General features: G+C 47.5%; 1 protein-coding gene across 2 annotated transcripts in view; it reads left to right on the top strand.

Annotated features, from left to right (window-relative positions):
• Positions 1-25,796, top strand: part of GRID2IP (Grid2 interacting protein) — a 61,349-nt gene that overhangs the window by 5,571 nt on the left and 29,982 nt on the right. The window contains exons 2-6 of one of the 2 annotated variants that reach the window (XM_088656865.1): positions 5,334-5,488; positions 21,684-21,938; positions 23,453-23,538; positions 23,800-23,869; positions 24,468-24,562. In XM_088656865.1, coding sequence (XP_088512991.1) covers positions 5,334-5,488; positions 21,684-21,938; positions 23,453-23,538; positions 23,800-23,869; positions 24,468-24,562 — 661 coding nt within the window. Of the gene's footprint in view, positions 1-5,333; positions 5,489-8,226; positions 8,752-21,683; positions 21,939-23,452; positions 23,539-23,799; positions 23,870-24,467; positions 24,563-25,796 lie in introns of those variants that run through there. The other variant, XM_088656864.1, reaches the window with a different exon arrangement.

Genomic DNA, 25,796 nt, shown 5'->3' with positions numbered 1-25,796 from the left:
CTTTGCTGGCTTCCCACTGGCCCATCTGGCTGGCTCCTGCGAGAACAGGATGTAGTACTAGATGGGCCACTGGCCTGATCCAACTGGCTTTTCTTATGTGTTGTCAAAGTGAATATGGGGACAGGATTTGCCTCTGGATTCTGCTGCAAAATCTGGTCCTATGTTTGTGTTTGTCTCTTATGTATATCCTGTTTATGCTATGGATTTGAGGGCTGTCACTGTGAGCAAAACTGTGACTGCAGCCCAATGCCTATGCGAAAGTTTCATTGTTGAGAATGGGCGATAGATTAAGAATATAGGAAACTGCCTCATATTGGGTCAGGCCATTTGCCCATGTAGCTTAGTATTGTCTACACTGATTGGCAGCAGCACTCCAGGCTTTCACACTGCTCTACCACTGAGCTGTCTTCCAAAGAATCCTGCTTTCCCCATCATGAGAGATGGAAAGGGATGCAAGGCAGCTTCCTTGAAGAGACCCCTTTCTTGATGTCGCTGCTCCAGATGTAGTAACCTTGAAATGTCTGGTTCCTCATTAGGACTTCCATCCTGGTCACATGATGGTGCCTTGAAACTGCTGGGTTCCTTGTGGTTTCTAGATGTAGGTTACAAAAAGCCTGTGATAATTGGCTTTGGAGAGCATCAAAGTGGGACGAGCACCAGGGGGGATGTGAACAGCTCCCTCTCTTCTGCTTACGATCTCACTCCAGCTCCCATAACCATGCCGGCATTGCGGCTGGATTGTTGCAGGGGTGGAGAAACCTATACTGTTCTGCTGTGGCCCAGGGGAATTCAGGGGAAATGGGTGAATAGGACCAGAGAGTAGGGCAAGGCAAATCAGGACCTTGGACAGTTCCAGTGAGACAAGCGCATAAGGACCTGGGAGAGCTCCTATTGAGTCAGGGAAGATGTTGTCTCAGCAAAGGCTTGGAGTCATCTGATGCCTTCAAAAGGCTATAACAGGGGTCAGCAACCTTTTTCAGCCGTGGGCTGGTCCACCATCCCTCAGAACATGTGGTGGGCCAGACTATATTTTGGAGGAAAAAATGAACGAATTCCTATGCCCCACAAATAACCCAGAGGTGCATTTTAAATAAAATTCTACACATTCTACTCATGTAAAACACACTGATTCCTGGATCTTCCACGGGCCGGATTGAGAAGGCGATTGAGCCGCATCCGGCCCACGGGCCTTAGGTTGCCTACCCCTGGGCTATAAGGCCTTGACCTTCCAGTGATTTTGCCTCCCCCCCCCACCGGAGTACTGTTTGCAATATATCAATGTTATGTAGCTTATTCTGCAGTTGCATGTGGTTGTAGAGCAGGGAGGCTGCAGGAGAATCAGACTCTGAGTATGATGGGAGAGCCACCACATCAGGCATAGGTAAACTTGGCCCTCCAGATGTTTTGGGACTACAATTCCCATCATCCCTAACCACCGGTCCTGTTAGCTAGGGATCATGGGAGTTGTAGTCCCAAAACATCTGGAGGGCCGAGTGTGCCTATGCCTGCACTACATCCTCAGGCCAGGCCAGTGTAGCAGGCAGTGCTGAGGGCTACTTCTCAAGTGGGGTGACGTGCATTATCTGAACCAGAGTCCTCCTCAACTTAACATTGGGACCTTGAGGACAGGGTCATGACACAACCTACCACTCTTTTGAAAGCATGCACAAAATGTCTGAAGTAGGTGCAAATGAGGGGTGTACAGCTGCATTTGTACATTACCCTGAAATGCAGTTTAACATGTTAAGAATGAGCCACTGCAAACATGCACTGCCTGTGCTTCCATATTACCCTATCTTCTGGTGAAGGTTAGAGGAGGAGTTCAGAATCTTTTGCTTTGACTTTCCACCAGCCACAGTTTAGTGTGTTGCCCAAACCCTAAACTGTGGTTCATGTTAAGTATGGTTTGTTCATATGGCTTGTTTGTTCTTCATATCAATCAGGCTTCTTTAAACAAACCATACTTTCTTTTGCAAATGTCTGCAGGAAATGGAGTGAAGCAAACTTAAGACTAGAGATATTAGAAACCAAAACGGATAGATTTGTCCATTCCTGAACCTGGCTCATTCTTGTCAACCGTAGCTTAGTGCGATGTCCAAACTGGGACAGTGTTTGAAAGTAGCCACACAGAGTGTTTGGGGGCAGTTGGGCTCTGCTCAGGCCAGAGTGCATTGGCGATGAGAGGTGCTTTCCTTCCCTCTGTTCCTCCTGTGCTTCAAGACCCACCTAGATGTGTGGGCAGGCTTTGGCGCCAAGGACAGAGTGCCAGAGGGGCTGGGTGCTCCCTGGCTTCACCTCTGCCCATCTTGCAGAAAAGGGAGAAGGGGAGTCTGAGCTCCCACGCCCTGCTGTGGATCAGAGCTGGGTGGTCAGATGTAGTTTGCTGATACTTGGTTGCATTTTGTAATCCTGGGAGGTGACCTCAACCTAAATATGAGAGGCATATCCTTGAAAAACACCCATGCTACAAACCCACAGGCAATGCTCCCCAATAAGCCCCCCCCAACAAACAGGAACTCTTACAAGTTGCTAAAAATGTTAAAAAAACAGAGGCCTCTACAACATCTGGGGTGAACATAACCCGGGAGACACAAGCCACACATTCCAATCCGGATGCCACGGTACACTGTACAGACTGGGCAGCATTCTGCTCACACAGAATCTGATCCCTTTAGTGGAAGCAACAAACATAGGCAGCATTAAAATCACAGATCACGCTCCAGAAGAAGTCATCATTAAAATAGGAGAAGGAACACAAACTACCGGTACCCCATCATGGTCCTTCAGCCCCATCCTAACCACAAACAGACAAATTAAAGAGAGTCTCACAAAAACTCTCCAAAACTATTTCAAAGAACTCTAACTTTGGTAAAGTGCCCTGGCAACTGGTTGTGTGCAGAGGAGGTGCAGCTCTCAATTTCAGTTTCTCTTTGTTTCTCATTTTTCCAATCTTGTGTTCAGTTCTCCACATTTCCACATCACATAGGCATATAATCCTTATGAAAATTCGTCAGTATTTAGTGCTGTTTGCTCCTAATATACGCATCTGGGCATGCAAAATTGCCCAATATGATGCATTTTCCTGTTATTTTCATTAACGTATGCTTTTGTATGCATGTTGTACGTATATGCAGTTTTGCACATGTTACTTGACTGGAGAATTGCATTGCAAAATTCGGAAAAGTATGCCTTTCCAAGGATGGGTGTTTCGGTTTGCATACTGTTTTGGAAATGGTGATTTGGGCAGGTCTGCCTTTGAATGTGACCCGAGTTGAATTTCTCGTTCCTTCCCCATTGAATGCTGGTGTAAAAACCAGATAGAGATACTTGTAAAACTTGAGCTGGGCTTTGTAGCTGTCACTTTAACTGCCATTTGATCTGCAGCAGCAAGCAGGTTGGGTTCTGTTTCATCTGGATATTTCTCTCTCTTTCTGGATAGTATTAACAAAACTCTCCTACATAGATTCATTGAAGATAATCAAGGCACATGTAGAAATATTGCTCACATTCAAATAGGCTGTTCTATGGCTCTGAATATAGATGATTAGAAACTTTTTGTGAAGTTCTCTGTGGAGCTCTGTAAGGATGAGTTCACCCTTCTTCTTGGGTTTGCCATAACTAGACAGCCACTAGAGGAAGGCAGGGAGATTTCTTCCCACTCTGGCCAGAGCCAAGAGAAAGAAGGTATTTTCCCTGCTCTCTGGCAGAGCCAATAGAAAGTAGGATATTGCTGTGCCTACATTTCCCAACCTGCCTTGGGGTCTAAAAAGGGGAAAAGGTGCTATCTTTTCTTAAAGGGGCAGCATGGTTATTCCTTCTACCTAATACTAATACACAGATTTGCTATCACTAAATAACTGAAGCCGGGGGGGGGGGGGCAGAACAGGCTCCGTACCAGGAAAAGTTTCACTTGCTCTCTAAAAGGGACCCAACAAGAGGGATGTGAGGGGTCAGCTTGGGCCTTCTGTTAAAACAAGAGAAGGGAGTCCTTTTCAGCCTGAGGGCCACGTGCCTCTGTGGGCAAACTTCTGGGCTGGCATTTGCCAATGCTGGGTGGAGCCAGAGGCCACAGTGGGTGGAACAACCCTTCCTTTTGCACATGCTCATTGCACGTTGTCCCAGCCATGCAAATACCAAATATATACCTATCCATCCTCTATTCAAGCACACAAAAGACATGACTGTAATTCAGGAGCACATTCCAGCCTCTGATGAGAGTGCAGAACAGGGGAAATGAGGAGTGGAGTTTGGGGAGAGGTCCTGGCCCAGGGAAGGTGACAACGATCTGCAATTGTTGTTGCTGTTTAGTCGTTTAGTCGTGTCCGACTCTTCGTGACCCCTTGGACCATAGCACGCCAGGCACTCCTGTCTTCCACTGCCTCCCGCAGTTTGGTCAAACTCATGTTCGTAGCTTCGAGAACACTGTCCAACCACCTCGTCCTCTGTCGTCCCCTTCTCCTAGTGCCCTCAATCTTTCCCAACATCAGGGTCTTTTCCAGGGAGTCTTCTCTTCTCATGAGGTGGCCAAAGTATTGGAGCCTCAGCTTCACGATCTGTCCTTCCAGTGAGCACTCAGAGCTGATTTCCTTCATAATGGATAGGTTTGATCCTCTTGCAGTCCATGGGACTCTCAAGAGTCTCCTCCAGCACCATAATTCAAAAGCACCAATTCTTTAGCGATCAGCCTTCTTGATGGTCCAGCTCTCACAATTAGTGCAGACTAAAAAAGGGCACACCTGGTACTGGAGTGGGGTCATGTAGGGTATGCATTGTGGAGTTTTGTTTTTAAAATGCTTTGAGGGTTCTCTGCTGCCCTCCTCTGGTGAGCACCAGAATTTGCCCACCATATCGCAGCCATTACTGGAGCAGACCCTTCACCGTGCAGTTGACACAAGTGTGACCTTATAAACTTTTTATTCTCAGCTTGAAAAAACAGATTGGGTGGTCAAAAGCACAATATCCCATCTTCCCATAATGGGATGGGATTGCCTTTCTGCTCTCTCCCCCTTTTTAACTTTGAGCCTCTATAGCAAAGCAATCTAGGCCTGTCATTGTCATCCTGACAGGTCCCGTTTTGTTCATAGAGAATAACACTAGGAATAAAGACTCCAGGTATCTAAAACAAGAATGCTACCTTGAAAAGTTTGTTGTTTCTAGGTCTGGAGAACTTTTGGAGGTGGCGGGTAGAATGTTTATCTCTCTATTTTTGTGTAAAAGAACACCACAATTTCATTTTTTAAAACAACAACAACAACAAAGTGTTTTACAATCTCACATAACAAATTTAAATTGCAACCTCCACCATTACCCACTTTGCTCTCTCCTTTGTGCAGGTGCAAGAGATCCTGGGTGACCAACCAGAGGTGAAAGAGAAGATGTTCACCATCTTAAAACAATATGCAGCTGAGAGGAAGGTTGATTACTTAGCTTACGCCCTCCCCATGATCCTCACCAAGGACTCGCACCATCTCCTTATAGACAATATCAGGTACTGAGTTTTGGTCACCTTTTCTATGCTATCCTCCCTGCCCCTGTTGATAACCTTCATGCAGCATAGGCATGTGAGATGAGCGGCACAAAGGTCTCTGAGTGCCCCAGCACACCTGATTTCTTCAATGGCTACCCCTGATGTACCTCCAATGTCAGAGGCAGCAATGCTTCCGAATGCCAGATGCTGGAAACTGGTTGCTTTTTGTGCTTGGGAACTTTTTGTGCCTGGGAACTTTTAATAGGCATCTGGTTAGACACTGTGAGAAAAGGATGCTGGACTCGATGGTCTTCCATTGGTTTGATCCAGCTGCAGGGCTCATTTTACCTTCCTGCTGGCCTGCTTTGCCTCTATTATCCTTTCCCATCTCTTCCTGCATGCCAGGATGGGTGAATCTGCCAATTTCAGGTTCTCTCGGTTTCTCTGTTTTCCAGTTTTCAGCTGAGTCTGCCACTTTCTTGCACCAGCTTACAATTTTTATTATAGATAAAGGAAGTCCTCCCAGGATTTTGAGGGCGCTTTTCTCCTGAACATACAAATTTCTGTATGGAATTTTGCCTAATGCGGACATTTTTGCAAGGAATTTCCCCTAACATCACACATTTTTGCATGTCCATTTCACCAGTATATATGAATATTTTGCCCACACATACTTGCCCACACCATTAGGTTGGAGAACTGCATCGCTGAATTCAGAGAAAATGCAAATGTCAAAAGGATCACTGCATTTCAGTTCACATATTGGGTGCGTTGGCATTAAATGGTGAACCAAACCAAGTTTCTTCCCCTTTCCTACCTGCGTACTCTGCACGTAAGCACTCCCACCCTTCTCCTTGGGACTGTGGGATGATGGCATTTGGGTTGGCTAATTCTATTACCGTATTTTTAAAATTGCAATTATTCAGTTAAGCCCAGATAACATTGCTGGGGGGTGGGAAACAAAGAACAGAATGTGGCTGTTTGAGTTGCTGTAATATCCAGGACTGTGCTCAAGAGACTGGGAAGAATGTTGGCAAATGGAATCAGGTTTGTCTTAAGCTCAGGCTGTGTGTTTAGTTGGCGTCCCACTTTGCCTAACCCTTCGTGAGTTTTTCCCCCCTGGATATTGCAATTTCTCCTGGTTCCACAGATTACAAGTTGGGAAAATAGGGCCAGATGGAGGCCTGATTGCTTAATGACCAGGAGCTCCCAGGGTCTCTAATCCCTGCTATGAGCCTCACGTGCAGACAGTGCCCCACTGCGGTATAATCCCCGGGAATACGAGAGGGGAAGATATAGTGCAGGCTGGGAAGGTACCGGTACCTTTATCTGGGCAACATTCTCCTCTCCATTAGTCAAAGCTAGCAACACTAAAATCTAGAATCCTAGAAGGGAACCAAAGGTCCCATCAGCCCCCTGCAATGTAGGAATCACAGCTCAGGAAGCTCTGACAGATGACCATCTAACCTCTGTTTAAAAACCTTCAATGATGGAGAGCCTACCACCTTCTCAGGGAGTCCATTCCATTGTCAACCAGCTCTTAGCATCAGAAAACATCTTCCTAATGTTTAATTGGAATCTCCTTCCTGGTCATTTGGTCTAGGTTCCACACTCTGGAGCGGCAGAAAACAAACTTGCTCCATCTTTTCATATTTGAAGGTGACTATCACACCACCTCTCAAGTCTTCTCTTCTCCAGGCTAAACGGACCCAACTCCCTCAACCGTAGCTCAATAGCCTTTGTTTCCAGATCCTTGATCATCTTGGCCACCCTCCTCTGCGCATGTCCCAGCTTGTCAATATGGGCTTAATATTTTCAACTCTAACTGAAAACCTGGCTTCTTTCTAACATCCTCCATCCATCTTGATTTTAAAAAAAGAATTTCTAAGTTTCTGGGCATTTTCTAATAAAGTTCATACGCAAGTATTTCGTGGGTCAGAGAATCTTGTTGCCTCTCGCTGCATGAAAGTGCCGATGCCATCATTTTACCTTCTTTGGCACATTATTAATGTCGTCTATCTATTTAGAATATTTTTCTCTTGCTGTTCATCCTGAAACAACCTCCAGAGCAGCTTACAAAAGTCAGTGATAAGGCAGTCTAAAAGACACAAGACAAAAGGAAAAATGGATTGGGAGCGTGGGGGGGGGGAGGGAATGGAAAACTGCAATTATCTTTACTATGTTGCTTTTGTAAAAAAAAAGTACTGCTTTAAAAGCTTTAGAGCTCTCAAAAGTGCCCTATGAGGTGGTACTCTGTGGCCCCATTACCCATATGTGGAAACTGAGTCAAAAAGAGAGCGAGCAAGAGAGAGAGAAAGAATCTTGCTGAAGGTCAGACAATGAGACCGTGGCAGAGACTTTGCTGCTATTGTTCTCACTTGGAACCTTCCAGGGCTGAGCACTTACACCACACAGAGTGGATTCCAGGGTTGGGCTCTGATATCATGCTCAGCTCTGCCACTTGTGCTGTGGGATGGAGACAACTTTGCTGCTGCTTTTGCTTTGGGGGAGGGAGAGTGCCTGTGTGTGTGTGTGTGTGTGTGTGTGTGTGTTAATGCATGTGTGGTGTGAGATTGTTAATCATTCCCCATCTCCCTCCATGCACACCCTTGACTGCGCCCGGCCGTAGTCTCCCATGCCCAGCAATGCATCTCTGACATTCCAAGGAGAGGCAAGAACATTCTGTAGCTGCCTGACTGAATCTTCCTTCATTGCTGATTTCCACCACCAAGGGGAGGGGGGGGGGACTGCTACCCTTCCGGACAGCCTCTTGTGTTATACAGTACACTACCCCCCTCTTTTGCAGGAGCGATTGATATCTTCCTTGCATAGCATTTTGCTTGTAGCATCCTCCCTGACTTCCTCGATCCGACACATGCTAAATCCTCTGGCTGGATCAACGACCCCCTGCATCTGCCCCCCCCACATTCTGCACTAGACGCGTTCCCTCCCTTCCCCTTTAATCATTATTATTTGTTTGCTTATTTGTTTTATTCTTTTTTTCCTGGCTCCCATGGATTTCCAACCTATTTATCCAGAATTAAGCTCTATCTGATTTTAATTTGCTGACATTTTCTTTATCCGTTTGGCTGGGGCGGGGGGGGGGGGAGGAGGAGAGGGGCTGAGCACGTGCTTCTCCTGTTTCCACTCTGTGTGTCTCTCCAACACCCCCCCCCAAACAACACTGCCATATGGTTTGCACACACTGGAAAAGTGCACATTTTTAGTCTCCAGTTCAAGGATGCGAGAGAAGAACGACAGAATCGGAAGATGAGCTGTCTTGGGTAAGTGGCAAATTGGTCTTTTCTTGGACTCAGAAGGATCTGTGTGTGTGTGTGTGTGTGTGTGTGTGTGTGAGAGAGAGAGAGAGAGAGAGAGAGAGAGAGAGAGAATGCCTTTATGATTTTTACTCAAACCACTTAATTCTGCAATGCATTGTAGCACACTGCATCTGCAAAGGTTTGCTGACATCCTCTAGGAGCAAGGAAAAAAGGAAGCAAAGAAAACAATTGGCTTTAATTGCAAATGTGACCCTGTTAAATAGGGAGAGATAGAGAGAGAGAGAGAGAAACTTTTTATTTTAATCTTACAATTATGCTGCAGTCCGGTAGATGCATGAGAGTCCTCCCGTCCAAAGCGTTTCATGACAAAAAGGGATTTCCGGGCTCTCATTACTAGGGAAACGGTGGCCTGGACACCATGGGGTTACTGTCACACACCAAGGTCAGCGGGGGTGACCAGATGTTGTGGCAAGATGGGGCAGTTAGGGGCTGCTGGCGGGTGATATTGATGATGGAGACTGCTGATGCTAAAGCTCGAGATGACTTTGGACCGCTGTTAAATCTGCAGGGGGATTGCAGAGAAGCTTGGCGCTACACTTTTTGGGAAAGGGTTCTTTTAAAATAGTGATTCTGGACCTGTGGTCCTAAAGCTTCTTGGTCCCCCACTGATGTGAGAATAGGTTCTTTCCGGGTGTATGCATTACACTGGCACAGCTCACATAGACCAACAGTCCATCTAGCTTAGTGTTGTCTACACTGACTCGCAGCAGTGGATCTCCAGGGTTTCAGGCAGGGACTTTCCCCCGCAGCTGTATCCATAGATGCCACTGCAGATTGAACCCTGGGAACTTCTGCATGCAAAGCAGATGCTCTACCACTGATCTAGACACATCACGGTCAGACATCCGATCCCCTCCGTTATTACAATCTGAAGAGGCAGGGAGTAAAGGCAAAAATATTTGAACCAGCTCAGGCTCATATGGGTGGAGAAATTCAGTTCAGGTCAGTTTGCATTGTGGTGTGAACCTTACCTGATTTTCAGTTGTGGAACCAACATGCAGGTAGAAACAAATCTATCGGTTGATATTTGGATTGCAAAGGCTGGGTTCTCCCCCCCCCCAAAAAAAAATGCATATGGAAATTTATACGTTAGGGGGAAAGTATGTGTATATGTGAAAATAACGTACCAAAAATCCACTAAATAAGTTTGCAAAAATGTGCAAATTACATGCAAAATGTATATATTTAGGAGAAACATGTCCTGTAATGTTGATGAATTCTGATGAGGACTTTTTAAAATCACACTCGTGAAGAAAAGTGGCAAGCTGGAAAAATAAGAAAATTGGAAAAACGGAAATGGGCAGATTAGGGTAGAAGTATGCAAGCTTTCAGTCTTCAAATAATTATTCACTTTTTGGAATGGAAAGTGAACTCACTAGAGTCAGCTTGGTGGGTTCCAAGCTACTGGAAAACATTTGCACTTTTTGCACTTTTAAGGCTAGCTTTGCAAGCAGCCTGCTATCAATTCAGATTTTCCAGCTTTTGCCATTATCAGACCTAGCAAGGCAACTGTTTTCCAGTCACTTGTGAAACTCAACACTGCTCTGTGTGTATTTGAAGGATTGCTACATTCCCGATGAAGAATTATGTGAAACTCAAATGCTTGCGTACTCTTTCACCTATTTTGGCCAGTCCTGTATAAATATAACAGCCAGTCTTCCCTATTTTGGATCACCTTTTCAGGGTGAGCATGACAAGCACAGTATGCTGCAAAATCAGTAATTAGTTCACTGAAGTATTTGCAATTTTTTGGGGTGAGTTTGTCAGACAGCCAAACTGCTTTGCTTATAGTGACAGCATTACAGAGATTTATAGCATGGGGAATGGGCATAGGTCAGTAGTGAAGATTCTGCATTCAGGGATGTTGCTGGGGGCCTAAAAGATTTGGGGCATGGGACCACAGATGCATATTTGTATGAAATCTGCCCACCCCGGTTCATATGAACAGATGTGGATCTAGAATGCCACAGAAGGCAAATTAACTGCTTTCCCCTTCAGCTAAATTTCAGATCAACCCTTTATTTAATTTGCAGCCCAGCCCAGAATACCTCACCCCAATTCCTCTTTGATTCGTATACCCCCATTAATTTCCCAAAAGATCCTGCTGCAAATAGGTCAGTAGCGGGTTGCCTGATTTGCCTGTAGAAGGTATCAGGTTCAATCCCTGATGGCATCTCTAAGTAGGGCTGGGAATGTCCCTTGCCTGAAACTCTGGAGAGCTGCTGCCAGTCAGTGTAGGTAATACTGAGCTAGATGGATCAATGGTTCGGCTTGGTACATGGCAGCCTCTGAGGTTTGCAGATCGGTTCAGTTCCCCTCCAAGTACCACTGTTCGTCGCCGTCCTAAATCATCTCTAAATTAGGTCATCTTAAATTAATTATTACCTCAAATTAATACCTTACCTAGTGACTCAGATCACTCCTGCTGCTCCTCCCCTCCCCCCAAATTTATTTCCTACCCAGAAACATGCAGGGCACAGTAAAAGATTCAGGCTTCTGCTTGATTTGCCCCCCCCCAAAAGTCTTGGGGTTTATCTGTAGCATCTCTGGTTGAGGAAACATCCCCAGTAGCTGATCTGGGAAAGACCTTCATATCCCTGAGACCCTGAAGAGCTGTAGGCCAGCAGTTTGATTTTGGATGAGGCTGTTTCTTATCTTCATAAAGTATAAGGATCTGAACTAGCAGCCAGTCTTTATGGGCTGCCATGAATTGAAGGGAAAGCATCCTGCAATGCAAGAAAGGGTTATATTGGGTTGTCCCTGAGCTCTTCTCTTCTTGCTATTGGAATGGGTTTGAGAGACGGTGTGGTATTTCTCTGCCTGCCGTTGCTTTAGATCAGCCTTCACCAACTTTGTGCCTTCCAAGTTGCTGGCTGGGGCTGATGAGAGCTGTAGTCCAAAACATCTGAAGGGCACCAGGTCAGCCTAACTTGTACCTCCTGGACTTTCCATTTTGGTTTTTCATTCATTTCATTTCATATATTGCATTTATTATATCCCACCTTCTTCCTCTGAAGAGCTCAAGCTGGTGTACAGTATGTGGTCCCCCCCCCTCAATTTAATCCCCACAACAGTCCTCTGAGGCAGATGAGGTCACCCAGTAAGCCTCATGGCCAAATGGGGATTTGAACCTTGGGCTCCCAGGTCCTAGCCTGACTCTAACCACTACACCATCCTGGACTGCATACACACTATGGACTCAAAAACTGGTCTTCAAACTAATAATCTCAAATGGATCCTTCTGTTTTGTATCTCCACTGTTTCCTCGCCCTTGCTTGACATGATTGGATATATAAAATCCAGCTTCTTCTAAGCAGAATTGTGGTTTTAAACAACAACAACTCAGGGTACTGACTCCGGCTTCCAAAATTGGCACTGATGTCGAGCAATTCTTTCAGTACCTGGAAAGGTAAACCTCAGTTAAGGGACCAGAAGGAACCCTTGCACTGCAGTTTCACACAACAAACCACCACAATGATTTTGGATTGTGGTTTCAGCGTCCAATATATTTTCTTTTAAAAGTTCTTTTTGGCTACACTTAATTAAGAGTATCTGTATTCATCTCCCAAGAGACCTTTCATAATGAGTTATATGTTTAAGCTTCCCTTTTCCAAAAGGCTCTTCAAGTGGATTTTATTGCTTTCGCATATTCCCTTTCTGCAATGCAGTATGATGGAGGCTTTGATTTGCCTTTATTACTTTGGTTGCTTTTCCAACAGTGGCTAGCAAGGTCAGCGGGTCGCATGCTTTAGACAGCCTCCTCTTTTGTCAAGCTACTTTCTTCCCCACTTGCCCAGAGGTTGCAGGGGCACATGTGTTTCTAGAACTGAGCTGCATTGTGTCTCTGGCAGAGATTAAATCTCTCCCCATCAGGGACACTATACTCCACTACAGAAGAAAATGCTGTAGAGTTTGTTTAGCTGAAGAACATTCAATTTATTCTCCTTCTTCTGTGCTTGGGTGTTTTGTTTTAGCAGAAACTGCTAAAAATGTGACAGTATTAAAATGTTGCACCCATCAGTGAGGCTTGCTGGATAAATAACCCTAACCCATAAAACAAATGGGATTTGGGTAAGTCTCTCTGCATAGGCCTGGCAAGGGGCGATTGTCTGAGTCATGACCGGAAACCAGAGCCAGCTCTGCCATTAGGCAGAGGGAGGCAGGTACCTGGGGAGGCTGATGCTGGGCAGAGCTTTGCTTGCTGTGCAATCCCTGGGGGATGCTGTTGAAGTAAGGATTCAAGGGCCAGCCCACTTCATTTCTGTACATGGGATGCCTGATGGGGGTGGGTGGGGCATTTTGTCCTCACCTCAGGCAGCAAGAACTATCTCAGACCAGCCTTCCAATGCATTTCTTTGCCAGGACTCTTCACTGCTTGCTGGTCTGGTGCTAGAGTTCATAGTTGAAGGTAGGAGTTTCAGGACCACGGAGAGCTCAAAGGGAGCCACTTGCTCCAACAAGGGCTGAGAGCAGACTGAGTCTCTCCCAGGCAATCTGGGATAATTTTGGATTCTTACAGGGCCAACCTTCTGGCCTGAAGACAGACACTCCTTCATTCCCAGCCTCTCACCACCCACCTGGAGCACTCCTTGCCCAGCTGAACCAGTGAAGTACTGTGGGAGCTATTTGGTTTCTCAGACCTGGGGTGAAGTGCCCTGAGCATCCTGCCTCAGGGGAGGATCTTATGTGGACTCCTGTTTGCCAGACTAAGCACACTGAGGCTGTAGTGCCAGTTGCTGGAAACCACAGGAGGGGAGAACACTCTTGTGTTCAGATCTTCCTTGTGGGCTTCTCATTATGGCAGTGGTTTCCAACCAGTGTGCTGTGACACCCTGAGGTGCTTTGAATGATGGACAGGGGTGCCGCAGGCAACACTGGCATCTGTCCCTCTTTACTCCCCCCCTCCTCTGATGCCCTCTCACATCTCTGCCTCACAAAGGCTTGCACAGGTGTTTGTTGCAACACTGGCTACAAGCTCCACGGGCGAATAGTGCCTCTGGGGCTGGCCAGGGGGTGCTGGTTGCCAGGAGCTGAGGCGGCCTTGGCGTAAGCAAGCAAGTGGGTGAAGGAGCCCACCCAACCAGTCCGCCAGCCCTTGCTTTTGAGAACGGACAGACGGGTGGGAGCCAAAACAATAAAACAATGGACAGGGTGGTGATACAATTACTACTGCAATCGACACAAGATAATATCACCAAGACAATTATCTGTAAACAAACAATAAACATCCATTGAAATGTCAAAAGTAGTTCCCCCCCCAAATAGGTTTTATCTTAAACAACTGCAAACACATGAAATAAAAAGTTCACTTGTGATATATCAGTGGTTCAGTGCTCATTTCTTCTCTTTCCAAAATAGATTTTATCTTGAACAATTGCAAATGCAGTAATAAAGAGTCTACTTTTCTTTGCATTCATCAAGAGAGATGACACTTTTGTCAATCCAGGGCCCTTTAGATGTTTTGGACTCCAGGTTGTGCCTCTGTGATTAGGCTGGCTGAGGCTGGTGGGATTTTTAGCATATAATATTTGGAGGGCACCGGGTTGTGGAAAGCTGCTCTAGCTGCTGCAGAAGACTTGAGCAAGCTAAGGAAAGGCTTCTGCAGTTTTGTCTTTGGTATGTGTGTGTCAGATCATAGGAACCACTGTTTGATCCTTAGAGCTTCTTTCCTCCATTTGCATCAGCACTGCGGGGAGCCAAAATCTGATCCATTATTTCAAAGTCTGCTAGAATTGGAAAACTCAGAACTGACAGCAAGTCAACCAATGCGGTTGTCTGGGCTTTGAAGATTGCAAATGTCAGCTGAGCCCCAACCCTTTGGAGTGAAGAGAGTTTGCTCCTGGAGCTTGGGGAGAAGGCGGAGCTTTACACTCCCAACTATCAAAGCAAGGCCTGCTCCGTCTCTCCTGAGGAGCATCGCTCTCCCTTTGGAACTCCCCTTCAGGGCCAGCCCAAGAGATTGCCTTACCCTCCATCCCTTTGTGGGCCAACTTAAAAAAGCTGCATGTCTTGGACACCAGCTCCTCTAACTCATTCATCTCTCTAAATTCTGTCTGCACCTGAAGCACCCTGCTCCCCCCTGCTGCATGGTAGGTCCGGCCAGCTCTGTCCCCTTTGAAGGAATTTTGCATTGGCTTTGGCAAGGAGCATGCAGTGGCCCACATGAGGCACGTGGCCAGAAGGTCCCCTGGGGACAGTGCCAGCCAGAGTGACAAGGTTGAGCCAGAGCAAAAAGCTTGCTGTTTTCACTTTGCAAAAGATTCTTGCATTGCAGGGGGGTGGAATAAATGACCCATGGGGTCCCTTCCAACTCTAGGATCCTATGAAAGCCTGCTTAGAAGAGAGGAGTTGGGGACAGAAGGTTCCTTGCTAGCCATTTGTGCTTTGCCTCTTCAGTGCCATCTCTTCCCATCCCTCTTGGCTGTTCTTCTGACAGTCACCCTTCGGAAGAGGAGGAAGGACAAAAGCCACTTGATCAGTGTGTATTACATTCCCCAAGCAGGGAAGGCAGGATCTTCTCTGGTTACCAAAGGGTGCATTGCAGCAGGTCCCACCCCTCTCCGATGCATCCCAGCCGACCGTAGAGTCCACCAAGCTGTCAGTCTAGCGATAGCACCCCAGGGACTGAGTTTCTGCCTATTAATAGGGAAGGTCACCCAAATACCTGGCAGAGCATTGGAGGCCTCTCTCCTCTCTCCTCCCTCCCCCTCTTCTGGCTTCTTGCCCTGGGCCATGTGAAGCGATGGCAAGCCAGGCAGATGGCAGCAGGGGGTACACACGGAGGGGATTAATGCAGACAGGAGGTTGCCCTACTAAACCCATCAGAAAAAAAAGCTGTGATGATAGTGGGGAGGGGGAGGGGGAAGCATGGAGCTGTCATCTGTTGCCAGCCAAAAACATCTCCCAGAGTTGTCACAACAATATCAAAGGCTACTCCTGGGGAGCGATGTAAGAAGACAACAATTTCCACCCTGTCCTGTGTTTTCATTCCAATGCAGTTCAGTTTCTGCCAAATACCTATCACTGCTCACTACTTAATGGTGAGTTATGTAACTATTTATGCAACTTACGTTCATTTCAATGCAAAGGAAACGTCAAAACAGAACAATCAATTTTGCACGAGAGCCGGTGTGGTGTAATGTTTAGAGTGTTGTACTAGGAACTGGGAGACCAGGGTTCAAATCCCAACTCAGACATGAAGCTCACTGAGTGACCTTGGGCCAGTCACTGCCTCTCAGCCTGACCTACCTCATAGGTTGTTGTGGGGATTAAGTGATGATGGGGGGAGACCTATGTACACCACCTTAAGCTCCTTGGAGAAAAGGTCTGGTATAAATGCAATCAATGCGAATAAAAAAGCCACCACCCAAAACAATGTGCTCTAAGACCAATTATATTCACTTGACTGATTTCTGTTCTGCCCTCAATGGTGTCTCCTGGTAGTGCTGGGCATGCCCCCTGCCTGAAACCTTGGAGAGCTGTTTCCAGTTAAAATAGATAAGACTGAGCTTGATAAACCAATGGTCTGACTCTGGAAGGCAGCTTCTTGTATTCCTACGGGAAGAGTTGCAGCTCATTTGTAGAGCATCTGCTATGCATGCAGACGGCCTCAGATTCGAGGACCAGCATCTCTGGATAGGACTGTGGAATGTCCCCGTCTGAAGCCCACAGGGAGCTTCTGCCAGTCAGTGTAGGCAATACTGAGCTAGATGGACCAATTTGGCCACATTTGCACCATGCATTTAAAGCATTGATATCACTTTAAACAGCCCTGGCTTCCCCCAAAGAATCCTGGGAAGTGTAGTTAAGGGTTCTAAGAATTGTTAGGAGAACCTCACAGGGGTGCAGTTCCTAGAGTGATTTAGGAATCAGTGCCTCTTATTGCGGAACTCTGAGAGCCGAATCTCTGTAAGGGGAATAAGGGCCTTCTAACAACTCTCAGCAAACTACAGTTCTCAGAATTCTTTGGGGGAAGGCATGACTGTTCAAAGTGGCATGATATGGCTTTCAATGTATGGCGTGAAGGAGGCCATGGTCTGACTTGGTGTAAGGCGGATTCCTGTGTTTGTGAAGAGCGATGCTGCCTCTACCATGCCGTTCTCTGCTCTTAATCATAATAAAAAAATCCCTCTGCCCACTCCAGCCTTCTGATGTTCTTTACACAGTCCTTGGAGCCTTTCCAAGCAGGAGACATGGGCCTCAAGGATCTCAGTATGCATCAGAGATATTGGCAAGATTGGCCGCCGTGCCAAGATCAGCAATTTGTGGCAGCTATAACTGGGTAAATTGGTCCTTAGTTTCAAGCTAGCGCAGTCCCCTGAGGCTATGTCATTTCATCCCTCCTCCCACCCCTCCCAATCTGACAGCCTGGCTGGGTTTATACGCTATAAACCGAGAGTAATCCAGTGCGATGTATTTAATCTACTCGGAGATGTTTCTTCCTGTGGAGCTGATAGGTCCAAGGTGCACTTTAGTTGCTTTTGCTATGATAACCCGCTCATCCCTCTCCTGTCCACCAGCTCTCACTGAGATGTCAACAGGTGACCCAGAATGAAGAAAAACGAAGAACCCCATCAGGCAGGAGGTTTTGGGACTGGTAGATGACAGATCAAAGTCTACCAGGAGGGTCTTCTGTACAATCCCTGTTGATACAGATGTGCGTTTCTCTTTGACTCAGCCAATCTATTTGGCTATTTAAACCTCCCCGGCAGCTGAAACAAGTGCGAGGGGTTGTTACCCAAGCCCAGGCCCTGACCAGCTGCCTGCCTTCCACTAGATGGCATTTCCCTCTTGTGCAAAAACGTAACTGCACCATACCTGTGCAGAATGACCAAAGGGCTAGGACTAGTCCCCAGATGAGGAAAGGTTGCAACCTCTGGGGCTTCCTAGTTTAGAAAAAAGGCAAGAAAATAGAGACATGATAGAGGTGCATAAGGTTATGCATGGTGCAGAGAAAGCAGATAGGAATATCCCACCCCCCTGCTACTTCTCTCTGATTATGTGCCATTCTGGGCCCATCACTTGACTACAAATCAGCAGAGGGCTGGGCCGGCGCTCCCATGAGGCAAATGGAGCAATTGCCTGCAGGCCATTGGGAGTGGCAGCAGATCTAGGCCCATGTCAGGGGACTACCAGGAGTCAGCTGAGAGACCAGGAAGTGGGGACAAGGGCTCTCCGATGTAGTAAGAGCCTGGGATGGCAATGCTGCGGAGTCATCCGCAGGAGGTGGTGCTGACCCTCAGGAAGCGATGCAGAGCCTTGAGGATGCTGAGGGGGGGAAGGCCCTCAGAGGGAAGCGTTGGAGGGTCAGACCAGAGCGCTCAGGAGGGGGAGGTGCCAGAGGAGACAGTACCAGCCCCCCCAGCTGGGCAGTTGCAGTGGGGAGGGTTCTCCACCAGCCCCATCACCCCAACAACGGAGGGGTGAAAAGAGGTGCACAGAGAGGAGGAGAGTCCGGATGCCCAGTGTCTTCTGTTGGTGGAAGTCGCGAAGGGTGGTGCTTCCGGATTCTGATTCGGGATAGAACAGTCATGCTTTTTGTTGCTCTGTCTTGCACATATGTATATAATAAAACTCTGTAAAAACCAGCCACAGAGTTTGGAGCAGATTACTCGTGAGGAAGCCACCAGCACCATTGCAGCTCACAAGTAGTGCACTGGTCACCACTCCGCTGCCTCCCATCCACAACCCCCTCCCCCCTACCGGCCTTATTTTCATTCGATTTCCGTTTAACCTCAGTGGGAGAGGGATTCAAGTGAGCGACTGTATAGTTAAACTGTGGCACTCCCTCCCACAGAAGGCAGTGATGGCACCCACTTGGATGGCTTTCAAGGAGGATCAGACAAATTCATGGAGGAAAAGGTTATTGTTGTCTACTTGGGCGCTGCTTGTGGGTTTCTCAAAAGAGTCATCTGGTTGGCCAGTGTCAGAACAGGATGCTGGACTGAACGGGCCCCTGGCCTGATCCAGCAGGCTCATCTTAAGTTTTTAATGCCAGGGAAATATATCACTGGTCCGTGCCCTGAGCAACGCACTTTGTACCGGTGGGGAGGAGGAAGGGGCCGAAAAATCCAGCAGCCCCAAAGGGCAGGCTTTCTGTCCAGCTAAGCCAGTGATGGCGAACCTATGACACGCGTGTCAGATGTGACACACAGAGCCCTCACTGCTGGCACGCGCCCCATCGGCCCATTCACACTGTTGTTGTCCCCCCCCCACAATTTGTTCTCCCACTCCTCCTACAGCTTGTCTCCGCTAGAGCTTGTCTCTGCTGTTTAAACAAGGATCCTTTTTTGTTATTGTTGTTGCTGGTAGCCAGAGATTGGTTTTTTTAACCCATTCTGTGCTGGGTTTTTTTGGCGGTTTGGCAGATTATGTTGGTGCTGCGTGTTAGTTCCAGCAAATGTATTATTAGTCATTTATTTCTGTTCTCTTCCCCCCCAAAAGCACAGCAGCTTTGGGGCATCCCCCCAAAAAAGCAAAGCAACTTTTGCACCCCCCCAAAAAAACTCCAAAACTTTGGTCAGCACCTCCCCCCAAAAAGCTCAGCAACTCTGGGCACTTTGTGATAAATAAGGGGTTTGGGGTTTGGTTTGGTTAAATAATTAGTTTTTGGTTTATTAAATACAGTTATATATTACAATTATACATTTTTGTTATTTAAACTATAAATATCACGAAATTATGGTTTTTTTCTCGAAGTGACACACTACCTGAGTTATGCTCAGTTTTTTGGTGAATTTTGACACACCAAGCTCAAAAGGTTGCCCATCACTGAGCTAAGCCCAGCAACAAAATCAATCGGCTGCATACATACAATTCCTTCCAAGCACATTTTTTTCACCTCAAATTATTCTAGGCACTGTTAAGGGCAGCCAGGAATGGTAACTCTGCGAAGGGTGAACTATTAGTACATGTTGCCTTTTCTAGAATAGCTGCTGTTCCTGCTGCTGTTGTTAATACTTTTGCTGTGTGAAGTTTCTCCCCCTGGTCACAGGATGTAATTTGAGGCCAATTAATTGGTGTTTTTTGGAGCCCTCTTCCTCAGAGAAGCTGCAGTGGCGTCACCTCCACTGGAAACAGGCAGCTCTGTGAAAGAGGCAGGAGAAGGGGGGGGAGGCTGCCTGCCTGGGCTTCAGGCATTGGAGACAGAAGGGAAAGGCAGGGAGAACCAAGAGGCTGGAGGAGGAGAAAGGTGCAAGGTCTTCTCACCTCTGGAGCAAGAAGGGGAGAGGGGAGGACGGTGGTCACACCCCCCCCCCCCCCGGCAAAGCCATTTGTGATGCAAAGAACGCCTGCGGTGAGGAGAATTTGCCTAGCCATTAGGCAGGGTGGGGCTGGTGCCTCAAGTGGCAGGAGCCCCCCAGACGGTCCACCAGCTGGTGCCCCACATGCCCTGCAACCTCCGCCACAAGTGGGGGGGGGGAATAGCCCAATCGCATACAAAGCAGTCAGTGAAAAATATTGTAGGACTGGGGTTAGGTGGATGCCCTAGAACAGGGGTAGGCAACCTAAGGCCCGTGGGCCGGATGCTGCCCAATCACCTTCTCAATTCGGCCCACAGACGGTCCAGGAATCAGCATGTTTTTACATGAGTAGAATGTGTCCTTTTATTTAAAATGCAACTCTGGGTTATTTGTGGGGCTGCCTGGTGTTTTTACATGAGTAGAATGTGTGCCTTTATTTAAAATGCATCTTTGGGTTATTTGTGGGGCATATGAATGCGTTCATATTCCCCCCCCCCCCAAAAAAAATATAGTCCAGCCCCCCACAAGATCTGAGGGACAGTGGACCGGCCCACGGCTGAAAAAGGTTGCTGACCCCTGCCCTAGAATCGTAGAGTTGAAGGGACCATGAGGGTCATCTAGTCCAACCCGCTGCAATGCAGGAATCTTTTGCCCAATATATGCTCTTGGCGTCCCTTCAACAGCCTTGTGATTACCTCTCCCCATCCCCAAGTGGGGAATAGGCCCCGTCAGAGTGTTAATCATAGAGTTGCTGAGTTGGAAATGACTCCAAGAGTCATGTAGTCCACCCCTGCATCCTTTCATCTTATGCTCATCCTGCATCCTTATCTCACAGCAATGCCATCAGTCTTCTACTGAGCCCACCTCCATACACACACCTTTAGCCTCAGGTGAGGTCCATCTCAACTTGGATGCCCCTGCAGAGGTCACGGGAAATCAAAACCCACGCTCGATTCCACCTGGCAGTGACTTTGTTCCAATCTTTTGGGCATCCTGGTAGCTGCCGAGTAGCCCTGCAAAAAGACCAAAGCGTCCTCAGCTGCTCTGCCTGCGTGGGTAGGCTTGGCGTGGGCGTTTGCTTTCCCGAATGCCAAGTGCAGCAAAGATGCCTTTAGCGGGGTGGGATGCGGGGCTGGTGAGCTCATTGTGATTTTGCTGTCAGACCGTAGTGAAGAGAAAACACCATCTGTGAGTTGAGCTTTAAAAATACTCCACACTTTGGGGCTGGCTTGCAAATGGCAAGCGTGTCACCCGTGTGCAAATTCCACCTGCCAGATCCGCCGTACCTCCTATGTTGGGAGAATAAAAGGGTAGCTGGTGATAGAACTGTCAGCCAAAGGCACCAAATTGCAACTAGCACATGGCTGTAGTGAGCTCAGAAGCTCGTTCCTCTCTCTGCAAGGTGTTTAGATCCAGCATTCAGGAGGACAAGCTGTGCAATTGATTCCTGTAATAACACGACGCAGCAGCTGAGGATCACAGGACTCTGCTCCTCCACCTCCCTCTGTGCTCTTATAAATGCTGGGTTTTCTTCCGCCGCTGTGATGGGTTTATAAGGCTCTGGATTGCTGGAGCCTGCCCTGCCCTTCCTCTGCCACTTCCCTAACGCTTCTCCCTTGCCATGTTCTCCAGGATCTTCATCCCCAGGAAACACCGGCAGCGCTTCGACGAGGTGGTCTCCCAGAGCCTCATCAGCAAACTGTGCCACGCCAAGAGCAAGCACTCCGCCAGTCGGCTGAGGCGCAGCCGCAGCGAGGACCACCACGAACGCCTCCTGGTCTCCACGCGGGCCAGCTCAGTGCCGAGGAGCCACGAGGAGAACGGCAAAAGCTTGAGGAAGGCGACTTCCCTCATTGCCAGCAATGTGGGCTCAGGGGCTGCTCGCAGGTAACTCCCCCTGCCCACAGACCTGGAACTCACTGCAGGTGTTTGCATTCTGCAATCTAAACATTAGAGACCTGTAAATCTATAGAATGAAGGAAGAAGCCATCCCTGCAGAATCATAAGGGCGGCAAAACAAACCCCCGTGTGATTCTTCTTAAGTGTTTTGTTTTATGTATGGGCTTATTTAGCACAGGAGCGTAGCCGATGGAGTGCCCTCCAGACTCCCTAGCGCTGGAGCTGCTGGGAGTTGTAGCCTCATAGGATAGCTCAGTTTGTTAGGGGGGTGGTGCTGATAATGCCAAGGTTGCAGGTTTGATCCCCGTATGGGGCACCTGCATATTCCTGCATTGTAGGGGGTTGGACTAGATGATCCTCAGGTTCCCTTCCAACTCTATGATTCTAACTGGAGGGCCCCACATTGGCTACCCTTGAATTAACAGGTGCACAGGCCTCTCTGCAGTACAAGGCTGCCAGCTGTTGATCCTAGAATTGTAGAGTTGAGACACCTAGATTCTTTTCACATGCACTGCTGTCAAGCCAGGTGTCCCCCATCCTGCATTTGTGCACCTGAATATTCCTGCCTAATTGCAGAACCTTACCTTTGTCCCTGTTGAAATTCATGTTGTTAGTTTTGGCCCAGTTCTCCAACCTGTTAAGGTCACCTGGAATCCTGATTCTATCTGCTTCGGTTAAACAGAAATGTAGTAAACAAACAAAGAAGCGCTGGCTTTGAAATAACACTCTGTCACATTTCCCCCATGCTCTTGATGCTGATGCTGTGGGGGGGGGCGTGTAGGTAACATGCCACATCGACCTTCCTTTGTACAGTAAGCCATCTATGGTGGGGGCATCAGCAATGGCAACAAGCAGAGGAGACCATCTCTCTGTCTCTCTCCTTCAGCCATCCAGTATATCCTTATCTGACACAGGACCTTGCTTGAGAATTACTAACCGTGCTAGGAACTGCGACCCTGATGCCCCAAGTTCAAAGTGCAGTGAGGGTGCATGAGCCTCTTCCTCATAGAGCTGGAGAAGGCCGTCAGTGGCCACTAGCCATGATGGCTTGGCTTTGCCTCCACAGTCAGAGGTAGTAATGGCAGAACTGAGAAGAATTGCATGCCGATGAAGGTGATAGGCGGTTGTTCAAGGAGGCAGGGGAAGTGAGATCTCCGAGGCTGGGGGAAGGTGAGAGCTGGGACGGTACAACCTTTTCTGTATGGGACAAAGGTTAAGATATACCTGTGAGAGAGGACTTTAAATTCTTTTCATTTCTCTGTTCTCTCTTTTCTTCTTTTGGTTAGGTTAGTTAATTTGTTTTATTGTATTATGAAAAGTCTTAATAAAATTTTATTATTTAAAATATGGGGGGTGGGGAAGGAGACTCACCTTCACAAGGAAAGGGAGGTGGGGCTGGAGAATAGAAGCCAGAAGGGGGCTTGTTCCTCCTTGGAGTTCCCGAAGCTCCTGCCCCAGTGCCAAGCAATATAAGGACTAGAAACTTGCTTGTTTCCCCCCAGGACTGTTCGTGTCTACAAAGGCAGCAGGAGCTTTGGGTTTACGTTACGTGGACATGCCCCCGTGTGGATAGAGTCCGTCTTGCCTGGTAAGGAGAACCAAGGTGTCCTGCAGAATACCCCTGATGGTTTCATTTCCAGAAATGGCACCTGCATGTTAAGTTCTCTGTGTGTTTTTCATTTCTCTGATCAAACTTTAAGCCTATAAATACAACCAGGGAAGAGAAAGGTGTGTGGTTGGTGTGGATGTCGTATCTTCAGGAACCTGTGCTTTTGAGGCAGGGGATCATCTGCCCAGTCCTGAATGACTGATCCATTTGTGCTCTCTTCCTCTGCCCCCCCATCTCTAGGGAGTCCAGCTGACAAAGCATCCTTGAGAGCTGGGGACAGGATCTTGTTCCTAAACGGCCTGGACATGAGGTGAAGGAGCTGCTCCTTTGTGTCTCCCTATGATCACCCCTGGGGCTCTGGAATGCCTGCACCCAGGGAGGCTGCAATGCCCTTCTGGGATCCCGTGCATCCCAATAAGGAGATGCATTATCCTGCTTCAGCCTTTGTTGACCTGGTGGGTGGTCTCCGGATGCTCTGGCTGTGCTGGCAGAGGCTGATGGGAACTGTGTTCCAATGTGTCTGGAGGGCACCAGGTCGATGCACGCTGCCCTACTTTGTGTAAATCTGCTCAGCGCAGTACCCACCTGCCCTTCCTTGAAGGGCTTTTCTTGTGTGGCTGTGAGCCAGTGTGGTGTAGTGGTTAAGAGCGGTGGACTCATAATCTGGTGAACCAGGTTCACTTCCCCGCTCCTCCACATGCAGCTGCTGGGTGACCTTGGGCTAGTCACACTTCTCTGAAGTCTCTCAGCCTCACTCACCTCACAGAGTGTTTGCTGTGGGGGAGGAAGAGGAAAAGGAGATTGTTAGCCGCTTTGCGACTCCTTCGGGTAGTGATAAAGCGGGATATCCAATCCAAACTCTTCTTCTCTCCTTGAAATGTCACAAGAGTCTTTCTCTCGCTCTGCAGGAACTGCTCCCATGAGAAGGTTGTGTCCATGCTCCAGGGCAGCGGGGCAATGCCCACCCTGGTGGTTGAAGAAGGCATTGTGAGCTTTTCCAGTGGTAAGATCACAAATGGGTCGAGGGGAAGATTTGGTCCCAGGGTTGGAATGGGAGGGGAGCACATTCTCCTTTCTTCTCAGCCTCTGCGTGAGGCGAGATGCCATCTCTCACCTGCGAGATGCAAACTCTCACCTGGGTTAGTGGAGTTTGTAACCTGAAGCATTTGTAACCTGACGTACCACTGTAAAGACTTTAAAAAAATAAAAATCCAGCTGGCATTTTAATTGATGTTTGATTTTATAATTTCAACTTATTTCCATTTATTATCATTCTTTATTTCATAAAATGTATACACTGTTTAATTGAAAAAAACACCTTCAAAGCGGTTCACAAAAAGATAAAATAATGCAATCTTCAATAAGAACAATTGACAACAATAAGAGTTTTGAAAAGTTAAAATAAACTGAGGACTGATTCTCAACATTTGAGTAGGCTTTCCTAAGCAAAAATGTTTTTAGTAGGTGCTGAAAAGTGTACTGCGAAGGCACCTGCCTGATAATTGATTTTTATTTTTTAATATTGTTATCTCTGCAAGCCACTTCGCTTGTAGTTAAGTGGCTTCGTTTTGTAGTTAAATTGTTTCAATAAAATAAAATAAAATAAAAGTTATCTGATAGGGCTTGAAAGGAGAATGTGGCTGTTTCAAAGGATGGATACAGCGATGCCATGCGATCAGTACCTTGAGTGATCTCTGTGTTGGGGAAAGTTAATATTTGGAGCCACCAAAGATTTGCAGGAGGATTCATCTGGGTTTTTGTTTTGTTTTTTTCACTTGGGATGGAGTCACGTGCTTTGAGAGGGAGGCATTGGGAAGCACTGCCACTTTAAAAGACAGGTTCCGAACAGTGATTACACCGGGGGGGGGGGGGGACTGGGCATTGTTCATGTCAGCTAAACTTCCAGGGTGAATGCTAACTCTGATTTATCACGGTGGGGGTTCTTTCCAGACCACATCACTTCAAACACACGAAGGTTTAACAACCTGCTACATAGCTTTTGGACAGGAGCAGTTTGTAGCTTGTGATTTTGCAAAATAGGCGGTTGTCTGCTTTAGGGAGGTAACGGAAGTCAACATCCGCTCCTTTGGCACCGCAGAAACAAATTGCATGAAACTTCATAGAGCTGCCAGGTGGATATTGGGAGAGTATTGTTTGAATTCTTAAACACGACCCAAATCCTATGCCATCCATGAGCATTAAGGCTGCAGCCCTAAGCACACTTACTAGTGAGTAAG

Source organism: Zootoca vivipara, chromosome 13, assembly GCF_965207765.1.
Source record: "Zootoca vivipara chromosome 13, rZooViv2.hap1.1, whole genome shotgun sequence".
NCBI classification, from domain to species: domain Eukaryota; kingdom Metazoa; phylum Chordata; class Lepidosauria; order Squamata; family Lacertidae; genus Zootoca; species Zootoca vivipara.
The sequence above is the reverse complement of the archived record's forward strand: the minus strand, read 5'-3'. Positions and strand labels throughout refer to the sequence as shown.